General features: G+C 37.4%; 1 protein-coding gene and 1 non-coding gene across 2 annotated transcripts in view; one reads left to right on the forward strand and one right to left on the reverse strand.

Annotated features, from left to right (window-relative positions):
* Positions 1-13,566, reverse strand: part of HDGFL3 (HDGF like 3) — a 59,695-nt gene that overhangs the window by 9,014 nt on the left and 37,115 nt on the right. Inside the window, exons 3-5 of the mRNA XM_031440667.2 lie at positions 10,456-10,594; positions 9,077-9,235; positions 4,604-4,750 (exon numbers count right to left, since the gene is read on the reverse strand). Coding sequence (XP_031296527.1) covers positions 4,604-4,750; positions 9,077-9,235; positions 10,456-10,594 — 445 coding nt within the window. The remainder of the gene's footprint in view (positions 1-4,603; positions 4,751-9,076; positions 9,236-10,455; positions 10,595-13,566) is intronic.
* TRNAG-ACC (transfer RNA glycine (anticodon ACC)) lies at positions 6,482-6,553 on the forward strand. The gene has a single exon. It is a non-coding gene; the product is annotated as a tRNA-Gly (tRNA).

Consider the following 13,566-nt stretch of genomic DNA (forward strand, 5'->3'; position numbering starts at 1 on the left):
CTAAACTTCTTCTTTTCCAAAGATCTTGTCCTCCATCCTACCTCAGTCACTCGTTTCCATGGTTATTTATACAAAAGTGATTCTCAACCCCTGAAAGTATTTACAAACACTGTTTTAAGTCACTGTTTTGGGGGGCAAAATTATAGGACCATTTAAAGTTGTCATAAGCACTTGGAAGTTTTACGGCATTTAATGGGCAGAGGCCAAAGGCACTAAATGTCCTGCAATGTGGATCCCACTCAAAATATCAAAATACCAAAAGCACCTGCACTATTATCAGCAACTACTGCAATCTTTCCATAACTCTAAGCATCTTACTTTTCTATCACTACTTATCTTTCCAGCTCACTCCCTTTACTTAGTACTCTAACTCCAAGAATTCTCTGACACTCAAAATTTGTTGATCCTATCCCTTCCTCATGTCCTTATTTCCCTCCGAACATATTTTGGATCCCATGGCCCATCGTTATAATTGCTCCCTTCCTTGTGTACACCCTGCCCTCCTTTACTCTACTTTCCGGGCAAACCCCAATTCTAGTTCAATTCTCCACCTTTCTGTGATTGTACAATTGAATATACCTGTAGGAAAACACACAACCATCTGACTGTTCTCACTGTAAATTCATGACCACTAACCTCCAGTGGGCCCTTACTGCTGTCTGACAATTCAACTTTATTTCCCAAGTCCAATCACTCTTCTATTCTTTTAACTATTTTATTCCTTCTCCTCTCTCTTGAAACTTCTAACACTTCTTCCTGCTCTCACTCAAGTGTTGACCTTGCTTCCTAAGAAGACAGAAGCAACCAGATGAGAACTTTTACTAGCTTTCACCCCAAGTACCTATTTACCTGCACCTGTGCCCAAACACTCTGCATTCACTCCTGCTTAAGTGGATGAGCTAAGGTAACCCCTTCAGATGTGCACTAGATCTTATATGCCTTCTGAAGGGCACTGCTTTGGCAATTCCTTCTCACATTATTATTTTGTGATCTTTCCATATTTGGATCATTCTTTGCATATGTACTGTAAATTCTCCTATCAAGAAAAAAAAATCCCTTTGGATCTTTTATCCTGGATCATGACTAGTTAATATTTGAAAAGAAGTTTAAAATTAGACTACTTGCCCTACAAGGTATCAGGATTCCTTATAAAGTTACCATAATTAAGAAAGTGTAGTACTGACCAAAGGGACAGAATAGAGAACCCAGGGAGAGACCCATGGCTGTATGACAGAAAGGAAAGGAGAGATTATTTAATAAATGGTGCTGGTTAAATAGCTATGGTATGGGAAAAAATGCAGTGAGATCCTACCTCATACCATACATAAAATTCCAGATGGGCTAAACATTAAAATGTTAAGAACAAAACTCTACAATCTTAAAAGGAAATACAGGAGACATTATCTTTCTGACATTAAAAAGTTTGACTATAATAAAATTAAGAAAGCCTGTTCACTAGTAGGTATCATAAAGAAACTGAACAGATAAGCCACAAATTTGGAGAATATATCTGTAATGCATATGGCCACCCATGTTAGCTAGAATCCAGAACAGATAAAGGAGTTCTACAACTCAATAAGAAAAAAAAAATCCAGTTGGAAATGGGCAACAAACCAAAAGCAAGCACTGCACAGAAGAGGGAACATGGATGGTCAATAAACATAAGAAAAGAAGCTCAGCCTCATTATTGATCAAAGAATCACAAATTAAGACTATAATTTACACCCACTATATTGACAAAAATTGTGAAGTCTGATAATGCCAAGTTAGTTACAGGGAACTCATACACTGATGGTGGGAGTATAAATTGGTCCAACTACAAGAAAAATAATTTGGCATTATCTTGTAAAGTTAAAAACCATAAATTCATGACTCAGCACATCCGGTTCTACTTTACATACCCTAAAGAAACCTGTGCAAACGTGCACTAGGAGACGAATATGACAATGCTCACAGCAACACAGTTATAAATGCAAAAAGCTTGGAACAACCAAAATGCCCATGAATAGGAGACTGGATAAAGAAAGTGCGGTATACTCGTAAAATTGAGTATTATACAGCAATGAAAAATGAGCAAACCACTCTACACATAAGGAATCTTGGAAGCATAGTAGTGAGTAAATGTCATAATTTAAAAAAAAAGCTTTTTCAAAAATAAGCAAAATTCAATTATTATTTAAATATATACCTATACGTTAGGTAGGGGTTAAAATTCTGACAATGAAAGAAAATAATGAATAAAACACTAGTGGTCATCTCTGGGTAGGAAGAAGATGGGGCCAGGGAAGAACATGTGAACAGATACAAGTTATCGTTATGTTCTAGTTTTTGGGTTAAGCAGTAGGTATTCATTAGAATACTATGCTTATTACTTTATACTTCTTTTGTGTATAAAAATATATTAAAAACAGGCTAAAAATAAAAAAAGCTCAGGCTCTTGCTTCAAATTACAGCTCCTACGAGCTGTGTGACCCTGGGCCAATCCTTTCAGCCTCAGTTTCCCAGCTACCTCCTGGGACTCATGTGAGGATTAAATGCATGCACAATATTTAGCACAGGGTGTGTGGCACACGGTAAAAATGTGAGTCACTGCTACTCTGCGTCTCTTGCTGTTTCTCACTTAGTAGCAACTATTCTCGAGGTGCTTCAAGATATTAAAGTAGAAATTGTTTCACTAACAGAAAAATGAATCTACAATGAAAGAGACACAGAGTGGGAAGCCATCAGTAATATGTAACAGTTGAAACTGTGAGTGCTTAAGATGGACACAGAGGGAGGTTTCAGAGTAGAAGTGTGCCACGACAGACAGACAAAAGTGCTCTAGAAAGAGACTGAGAAGGAGCTGGGAGAAGAAGAGACTGGTGATCTGGAGGCAATGTCAGGAGAAAGTGGCTAATGGTATTAAATGTTGCAGAGTGAAATAAAGACTAGAGGAGACACTGGATTTGGCAAGAGGATCACTAGGGACCTTTATAAGAGCAGTTTCAATGAAATGGTCAAAGAAGAAACAAGATTGCCATGGGTTAAAGCATGAGTAGGAGGTGAGAAAATGGACACTGGGAGAAAAGAAAACTGTTTTAAGAAGTCAGAGATGAAGAGAAAGGTGAAAAGAGTAGGCTATATGGTGGAAGGGAGGTATCTTTAAGGTTAAGGGACATCTGATACCGTTTACAGGCAGAGAGCAAGAAGCCAGGAGAAAAGCAAACAAAGGTCTAGGAGAGAAAGGGGACAACTGACTGTGTGGCCTTGGAGAAAGGAGGAGGGGATGATATTCTGGACTCTGGTAAAAGAAAGGTACAGATCAGTGCTTCTCAAACTTTAATGTGCATATGAATGGCTTGGGGGTTTAGTTAAAATACAGATTCTCATTTGGCAGGTGTAGGGTTGGGCCTGAGATTATGCATTTCTAAGAAGCCCCCAGGGGGTGCTGATGCTACCTGTCTGCAGACCACACTCTGAGTAGTAAGAGTGTAGACTGCCTCTTCCTCTGTCACAGAAAAAGCAGCTAGAAATAAGATTGGTACTAAAGGGGAGACAAGTTGTGGATTGCTGTGTGCATATGGAAGCTACCTAGGATGAAGGTACAGGTAAGATAAAAAGAAAATCAAATCCAAGTCAGGTACTCAAACCTTCAGTGACTGTTAGCAGGCTTTTGTCTCTGGGAGAGCTGCAGGCAAAGGTAGTGACAGAGGACTAGTTACTGAAGTGAGGTCAAGAGAAGGAAGATAGGCAGAGGACAAAGCAAAGCTGAGCTGGGTGAGAGGAGTAAGGGAACAGTCAGAAGCAAAATTAACTTGAGAATAATTATTGGTACTGGATGCAGGAGGAGACAGTTGAGAGGTAAACAGTACTGACAAGGGTGGGCAAGAACTCAACTGAAACCAGAATTTAAAGAGTAATAACAGTATATTTTATGGGCATTGTTTTAAAATGACTTGCCACTGTCCAATTAGTCTTCATATGAGTCTCTTTGGAGACTCATGGAAAATGACCAGGGGCAAAATTTGCCTTTACTAAAACTTTTACAAAGACGGACTTGCCTGTGACTGTGAAGTTAACAGAGGTTAATTAACAAAAGTTAACAAGATTCAAAGTGAGCAAGTTTTCCCTTTGGATACTTTAAATATGAATATTCACATATAGTTTGAATATTTAAATATTTAAAATCTCCATGGGTATATTAAACGAATCACTGCCTCTAGGGAAGAAGGACAGTATAAAATACCCTATTTTGAACATGCTATTCATTTTATAATAAAATAAATGCAACTGTCAAATCTTGAGGTGGCATTTCATAATTTTAATGCTTCACACCTTACTTTAAAAAACTCTCAAGTTGTTGAAGTTGGTTTAAAAAAGGAATAAACCTGTTCATAGATTTCCAAACTGATAGGCAGGTGTAATTCCCACCTGGCTCTCTTTTGTCCTCAGACTCTAAGCATCTAATCACTTATTCAGGAGCTGTGAATGAATGTACATGTCAAGCTGAGAATGTTTATTCATTTACTAAGGCAACGTTCACTAATGCTGAGATATGAATCCTGTTCTAAGGCAAAATGTCTTCTAGGTTAATAGATTAGAGAAATTACAGGTATATACTTACCCCTTCACTGGTTTTTTGCAAGTCTGAAGTTGTGTTTCTTGTGTCATTGCCGGCATCTCCACCCTCAGAACTGCTTTTATTTTCTTCTTCTTTGCAGTCCTTGTCATCTTCATCTCCTGGAGATTTCCGGGACTGTTTAGAGGATTTCTAAATGTTTAGACAAGTTAAAAATTACAGTCAAAAGCAGAAATCCAAATGGACAAGTGTAAGTAAGAAATGCAGAAGTAGCTGACCTACACCCCGTCTTTGTGGCTTGATACAGGATAATATACCAATACAACATGCAGTGTACGAAGACCGTGGTAGGTGACCTCGGACAAGTCATTTCACCTCCCTAGGCCTCATTTTAACCAGCTAGACAGGAATTAGAGGTGGACTAGATGACCGTTTAGCTCTTTCTAGCCGTGTGACATTATAAGTAGAAAATAAAGATTCACAACCCTAGAACACTGTCAATGAATAAATATAGCTGGATGGACAACACTCTGGGAAGGCTACAGAGCTAGAAGGCACTCTGAAGGTCACCTTGTCATTCCCCATCATTTCATAGCAGAAGCGAGGTCCTTCTAAAGAAACAAGGTAAACTATCCAAGATACTACATGGAGATTCATTTTGCCTATACTTGTCAAAGCTGTTTGGTTAATGGTATACATGGAATGATCTTAACAAAACTTTTGTAACACCATGTAATATAAATTAACTTTAATGTTTTAAATTATGGAGAGTTATTTAAGAACTCCAGGCCATACTGGTGAACTAGCCCCCTTTTTCTTATCATCTTGCATTTGAAATCAAGACGAACTCCAGAAGATGAAAATACAATTATAGTTCACAGCCAGAGATGCTTTGCAGAACAGCATTAAAATGATCAAAAGCTGGCCCCACTGTGCACCTATAAGAAAGTAAAATGTAGCATTTCACTAATATTTCCTCTTTGAGAAATTTCAAGAGTCTTTAAGCATATCGCAAATAACAGCTAAGGCAAAACTGATTAAGCCAAGTCACTTTTGGTCTTACAGAAATGAACTAGCAAATCAGAGCTCCCTCAGACAATACTTTAAAATGCAACTTCCAAAGAGAAAATATCTTCTAGCTATGTGATACAATATATAATTACATTGCTTCTTTTTTACTTAACTGAAACTACCAACCAAGCCCAAAATGTCAGTTTAAAATGAGGTCATCTTTATTTTTTACATGGAGGGAAAGCAGGAATTTAATATTAATAGTCCAAATGTGGAGTGCTTAAAGTTAAAGTTAAGATCAAGTATGCCAATATAAAAAGTGAAATATGGGGGGAAGGGTATAGCTCAGTGGTAGAGTGCATGCTTAGCATGCATGAGGTCCTGGGTTCAAACCGCCAGTACCTCCATTAAGAAATAAAATGAAATAAAATTAAAAAAGTGAAATACTTCTGTTCTCCTCTCCTAGTAAATACAGTATAATTACTGAAATGTAGTAACTGCTTTATACAGTAACTCTCAAATAATAATAGTCTTTGATTTGTAGTTCCTACAGATACTAATACACAACTCCCTAAAATTTACAGTGCTTACAAAGGATACTTATGAGTAGCCCTACAAATGAGTTTGTTATAAGTATTATAATTTGGTATACATGAACTTGAATTAGGCATTACTATAGTTTTGCTAATGAGTCACATTCAGAATTCTATTAAGAAATCTGGCTGCCAAGCTGTATTTGGTAAACTTGCAAAGCTCTTACTGTGCATATTCAGGTCATCGCAATTCCTGTAACTTGGGGGAAGGACCCTTCATTGGCTTCATCTGTGCGGTCTTGAATTGGTTGTGTGCCCAACTGTTGCCATCTCTGTTTTTTAACTAAGATTACTAGTGGCTTACTATCATCATCTGGGTGAGGGTATAGCTCAGTGGTAGAGTGTGTACCTACCATGCACGAGGTCCTGGGTTCAATGCCCAGTACCTTCATTAAATAAATGAACAAACCCAATTACCTTTCCTCCCCCAAAAAAGAATGACTACTATCATCAGTTTAGTTTGTTGTGAAGCTCTGTGATTAGCCCTACTTTATACAGTAAATAACCTGCATGCAAAGTATTTTTTTGCTTATAATTTTCTAGTATCTGTTATGGTTCAAATATGTGTCATACATACACTTACTGCTAAAGTGATAGCATCACCTACCTCAAATGTGTTTGTACTATGGTTTTCATTATGATTACTGAATTTTTTTTCACAGAAAAAGAGAATTAGCTGAGGTAGAGGGGATGTGGGACCTTTCTGAGATGCAGTCAAAAGTTTGTGAACCATTGGTCTTCAGTGGCAAAGGAAGATTATTCAACTTTAAGAAACAAATGTGAAAAAGAACACCATAGTCAACAAAAGGCAACATTTGGGAAGCCAAGGAGAGCAGTGAGATTATACCAGGTAAGTGGTTCTTTAAATGTCATTCCCAGATTGGGGACATCAGCCTCACCTGGATATTTAATTCTCGGACTCTACCCTAGATCTACTGAATAGAATTTTGAGTTGGGGGAGGTGACGCTCAGCAATTTGTGTTTTAACAAGCCCTCCGGGTCATTCTGATGCATGTGAAAGTTTGAGAACTGTTGTGCTAGGTTACTCAGTTGATATGAAAAATATATTATGGTTCTCAAGTGATCATGAAAGTTGTGATCTTGAACGAAAGCAAAGGAAATGATTCTTTAATTTAAAATAGGTAAACCTCAGTAAGTAAGTAAAGTATGTCTTTACCTCTTCACTGCTTTATTTATTTTTAGCATTTGTTTCTTTTTTTATTTTATTTTGTTGTATTTTTTAGTTTTTGGGTTTTTTTTTTTCTTTTTGGTGGGGGAGGTAATTAGGTTTACCTACTTATTATTTTTAGAAGAAGTACTGGGGATTGAACCTGGGACCTCGTGCATGCTAAGCATGTGCTTTTCCACTTGAGCTATACTTCCCCCTGTCTTCACTGCTTTAAATTATAAATCTACCCCAGGTATGAGCCCCATTACTTCTGGTTTTCACAACAAGTAATGAAATGATGACATTTAAGAGCCACATATCCATACTATTAAATATCTTGGCTACTTAGATAGCTTAAATAATTTAGGGTGCTACAACACATTACATAGAAGCTCAGCTTTATTACCATTTAAGGCAAATGACATGTTTTTGGTTAGGTGTACAGGAAGTAATATGCATTCCTACAATTTTACCTGTATGCCAGCTGGGTAGATTGTATAGACTGTAAAATAAAGTGTTGCTAGTCTAATAAACTCTTGGTTCTTATTTTTAAGGAGTTTCTTGAGTATATCCAGCCACTAAATACCAGAATCTAAATGCAAGTAATTTGTCCATGTATTCATAACTGTGTGACAGACCAATTATAGTAAAACTTCTACCAATCTTTGATCTTTAAAGATCCATTTATCTCATTTTTGGTTTCTAAAAAGTTAACAACTTCCACAACCTCATAGTTTTTCAACTGTTATTTCTGAATTACCATATGAAAAACTTAAATTTTCAATTTGTAAATCGAGGATCATGTCATGCCTCCGTTTAAAACCTCCAATAAGTTACTGATACATTTGGGATCAAATCCAAAGCCCTAAACATGGCACACCAGGCTCTGTTATTTAGCCTCTGCCTGCCTCGCCCTCCTGATCATGATTCTCCAGTCACGCCAGCCTCCTTCCAGCTCAGGACGTGTCTGACTCTTCCCTGCCTTGGAGCTTTGCTGCTCGGCCACTCATGGCTCCTCCTCCCATACTCTTCTTTTAGGTGTCAGCATAAGTTTTATCTTTTCAGGAAGGCCTGGCCACTCTACCTTAACAGGTACACCTACCCTGTCATTCTCTGTCCCATTCGTTTCCTTCATGGACATTTCAGAGTTTATATTTATTTACTGTTTGTTTACTCTGTTTCCACCCTCATCCCCAACCCACTATACTGTAAGTTACATGAGGGTAGGGATGGAACTGGATTTGCTCATCACCGTATACCTAGTACAAGTGTCTGACATAGAATAGGTGACCAGGAAATATGAGAACTGAACAAATAAAGAGCCAAAGCACATTCTTTTAAGCAGAAAAGGCAAGAAAAAGTATATCTTTATATTTATATCTATAGTATTAGACATAGCCTGAAACTGTACTGAGTCTCCTATATTCCTAAACTCTTCAGAGCTCATCTGGGAGTTATTATAGGAGGAATACCTACTCTTACGTACTTGATTAAAGAATAATTCTCCCCTAAACTGAGAAGGTGGTATTTTCAGGGCCAAATAGCCCTGATGAGTCACTAGCAATTACCATCACATCTAAGATTACCTGTCTAATTCCCCTCAGATTTATGACTGTCTCTAAAGGCAGAGGCTCCACAGAGCTAATATATTTCTACATGCCCAATGAATGAATTAAAAATAATCTAAAAACTTTTTAACGACTATGCATATAACATTTAATACAATGGGAAAAGTTTCTCAGTAACCTTTGAAGTATATGACTTTTTCCGTTTTGAGCCTGCTTTTTCATTCTTTCTTTTGCCTTTTCCATCTTCTTCTACTCTATCACCTTCTTCCTCACTGCTTGCATCTGCAGTATTCCCGCCTTCTCCCTCAGTTTCTGAAGAGCTCTGTTGCTGAATTGCCTAAGAAATAATAAAATATTAGCTAATTACATTTTTGAAAAACAGCAAAGAACACAGACTGTGAAAATAACCATTCTATTTTAATTTTAAAAAAGTTCAGCTTACTCAAGATTTTCAAAATAAAGGGCTGTCAACCTCAATTTTCCAGTGATCACGTGACTTGAACCCTCTTGGGTAAAGAATTACAGGCATACCTCGGTGCGAGTTCGGTTCTAGATCACCACAATGAAGAGAATTTTGCAATAAAGCAAGTCACAGAATTTTTTTGGCTTTCCAATGCATATAAAAGTTACATTTATACTCTACCGTAGTCTATTAAGTGTGCAACAGCATGATGTCAGAAAAAAACCAGCAACATACAAACCGTAATGTATCTGACCTTCTATTTAGACCACTCAAATTTTCTCTGTATCAGTGATAAGCCTGTTTCGCTTTCTTAGTATTCACATGTGTTCACCAAAGTAGCACTTTTAATTTCCTTTAGGAATTTTTCCTTTGCATTCACAACTTGCATAACTGTTTGGCACCAAGAGGCCTATAGCTTTTGGCCTATCCCAGTTTTTGACATGCCTTCCTTACTAAGGTTAGTCATTTCTAGCTTTTGATTTGAAGTGAGAGATGTGAGATTCTTCTTTTTACTTTAACACTTGGATGCCACTGTAGGGTTATTAACTGGCCTGACTTCAATATTGTTGTGTCTCAGGGAAAAGGGAGGCCCAAGGAGAGGAAGATAGGAAAGTGGCTGATCAGTGGAGCAGTTAGAACACACACATTTATCAATTAAGTTCACTGTCTTATGTGGGTCTGGTTTGTGGTGCCACAGAACAATTACAGTAGTAACATCAAAGATCACTGATCACAGGTCACTATAACAAATACAAGAATAATGAAACAGTTTGAAATATTGTGAGAATTACTAAAATGTGACACTAAGACATGAGGTGAGTAAATGCTGCTAAAAAAGGGTGGGGGGCTGACATACTTGTTCAATGTAGCATTGTCACAAACCTTTAATTTGTAAAAAATGCAGTATCTGTGAAGTGCAATAAAGCAAGGTATGCCTGTACATTTAATCCAAAATGCTACTGGAACCAGAAAGAATTCTGACTTCAAATGGATGGTGGGTAATTATTAGTACAAAGTACGTATAAGAAAGATTCAAAAAGGAGTTAAAACCAAAAAAATGAGATACAGCAAGTGACAATGAAGTAAAACACTACCTGGTATCCAGTAAACTTTACTCCTGGGTTATTTTCTATTTCCCATAATCCTTCATTAAATCCTTTCCGTTTGTTTGACTTTCCAAACTTGTCTTTGTATTCCTTATAAGGGAAAAGGTCTTTGGGACCTAGAAATGCACTGCAGAGATACATTAGAAAGAGAATTGACACTTTGACCTTCAGATGTAAGATATATTTAGTATCAATATCAACTCAGGTGTCAGAGAATATTTTAGTAAATCAATTAAAAGTATATATAAACTCTCCGAATTAGGCACATATCACAAGATGTTTTACACATATACTTCAAGGCATAAAAAAACGGATAGTTGGTTACCCAAGCCAGCAACCCTGAATTGTGTTACTTTGACTTTACCTTTAAATTACTAATTACTTTTTTGTTTTGAAATTTATTTTTAGTTACGTAAGTAGTTTTAAAGATATCTACCCTGACCACTTAAATCATCACCTTAATATAAGACTTAACCTATGCTAATCTTGCACAGGTAAGGGTTTTGTGAGACTTATAGTAAAAACATAAACACTGTATTAAAAAATTGCTGTAACTCTATATGCCATATTAGTATATTTATTCACTATTTTTATAAATTAAGAAATTATATTAATGTTTAATGAGGCACTACACACAAAAAATTAGAAATGGCAAAGTAGATAGAATCTTATACAATTTAAACCGTGTTCTAAATTAATCATAATTGCAAAAGAAAATGAGTTAGAATATATCCTGTTGCTGGCTAATAGATCCAAGAATTCAAAACAGGATCTCAGCATTATTATCTATGATATTAACCTGGTGAATGAGATGGTGGAGGCCCACATTCTGGCTGAGACCCATTTCAAACAGAGATTCATTTAATCATTTACACAATTTTTATTGAACATCTCTAATGTGTCAGGCATTATTTCAGAGGTGCTGGGGATTCCCCAGGGAACAAAGAGATAACATCTCTGCCCTCATGGAGCACGCATTCTAGTAGCAGGGGTAGGGGTTTAGACAATTGAAAAGATAAATAAATAAATAAAATACACAGTACTGTGTACTGAAAATAAATATATAAATAAAGCAGAGAAAGGGGAGAGTAAGGACTCGGGGTAGATTTTACAGTTTTAGATATACAGATCAAGAAGGAAGACTTGAAAGGTGGTGAAAGAAAGAACCCATGCAGTTATCTGGGGGAGAGCAGGGCAGACTGAAGGGAGAGCACGTACAGAAGACCGAGGTGTGAGAATGCCTCGTGTGTCTGAGACTAAGGGGCCAGTGCGGCTAGAGTGAGATGAGTGAAGAAAGAGCTGTGTGAGGTGAGGTCAGAGAGGTAACGATTGGGAGCACAGGTTATGCTGGGCCTTGGAGGCCACTATAAAGGCTTTGAGTCAGATGGGAAGCCATTAAATGGTCTGAGAAGAAAAGTGACAATTTCTGTTTTATCAGGATCACTTTGGCGCTGTGCTGAGGCATTGGATACTAGGGTAGAAGTAGGGATGGTGACTTGGACAGGGTGTAAGCAGTGCAGTTGGTGAGAGGTGCCTGGATTCTGAATTCACTCTCAGTAAAGAGATGAGGTGATTTGTTGATGGGCTGGATATGGCTTGTGACAGAGAGGGTAGAGTTGAGGTTATCTCCAAAGTTTTAGACTGAAGACTTAGAAGGGAGTTGATATTTACTGAAATGGAAAAATTTTTGAGAGAACAAAATTTGAAGGTGGAAAGCTCAATTTTGGATGTTAAATTTGAAAACTTGGTTAGACATCCAAGTGAAGATGTCAAGTAGGCAACTGGGGAGGTGATTCTGGAATTCAGGGGAAAGATCTGAGCTGGAAATATGTATCTGGAAATTATCAGCAGAGATTATCACTTAAAGCGTTGAGATGACAGGTTAACAATTTACTGTTGATTTCTGTAAATTCCATTTTCTGACGGATCTTAGTATTGATCCCTTACATTGCCCAGCTGATCAAAAACTCAAGTTGATAAAATCACCTGAGGAAGCTTTCTGACTCCAATCACCAAACCGTCCTTGATTGTTCACCTTTAACTGTTCAGCATGATTGCATTTCATTGAATCCAGAAATAGTTTACTAGGTTACTGGACATTTTAATCAAATGCCTGACAAACTGAGCATGAGAAGGAAATGTGACTCGAGTATGGTAATTTCACTTTTAGAGAAATTTGAGATGAGTAATTAGACTGTGGCTTTTGACCCTTCTCTAGCCCTTGATTCTGTATAGGAATTAATTGCGGGCTAAGCTGTCTGAGGTTCACATCAGCTACTGATGCTAACCAGAGCTTGTCTATAAGGATACTTAAGCATTAATAAGGTTAGTGATTAAACTGGCCATGTTAGCTGTTGCCAGAAAGAGGGACACTGAATGAACTATTCTAAAACAAGTTCCTTCTTTTGATAGACAATCTTGGTTTTTCTTGCATTATACATTAATTCCACAAATCAAATTCCCTCTCAATTGGCTAATTTTGCTGCACGTTTTAAACAATTTTAAAGGTCAGAAACTACTGGGGTTAAGTTATATGGAGCAAAAGAACTTGGGGCTCCAATAACCTACCTGTCTGAGCATTAGAACTGACTGAAAGACATGTTCTGAGGAAAATTCTGGTCCTGCCTAGGGGTGCTCCTTTGGCCGACACAGCTTTATTGTTAAGTGCCTCACCTTTCACATACCTTCCCCTCTTTCATTTATTTCATTGAATTAATTTTAATTCATTCAACAGCTATTTTTTTAAACACCTACCATGGGCCAGGCACTGTGTATACAGGGCTTAGCAACATCCACACGGTCTCTGCCTTCACAGAGAGGTTGAATATAAGGTACCTGGCAGGGCATAACCTCATGTTCAGGGACACCCAATATCTAGTAAACGATCGGCTGAAACAATGTTATGACAGGTTTTCTGAAGTTCATTCTCTTCTAGATGTTTTAAAATCTACCTATGGATGATGAAACCAGCAAAAACCTCACACACGGACTGTATCCCACTGCTCCTTGGCAGAATTACTTTTACTGAATTGAGCCCTGGAATGATGCCATTGACTTCTATTAAGGATGTTATAAGAAACAGCTCTATAAAATCCTTCA

Source organism: Camelus dromedarius, chromosome 29 (assembly GCF_036321535.1).
Source record: "Camelus dromedarius isolate mCamDro1 chromosome 29, mCamDro1.pat, whole genome shotgun sequence".
Taxonomy (NCBI): domain Eukaryota; kingdom Metazoa; phylum Chordata; class Mammalia; order Artiodactyla; family Camelidae; genus Camelus; species Camelus dromedarius.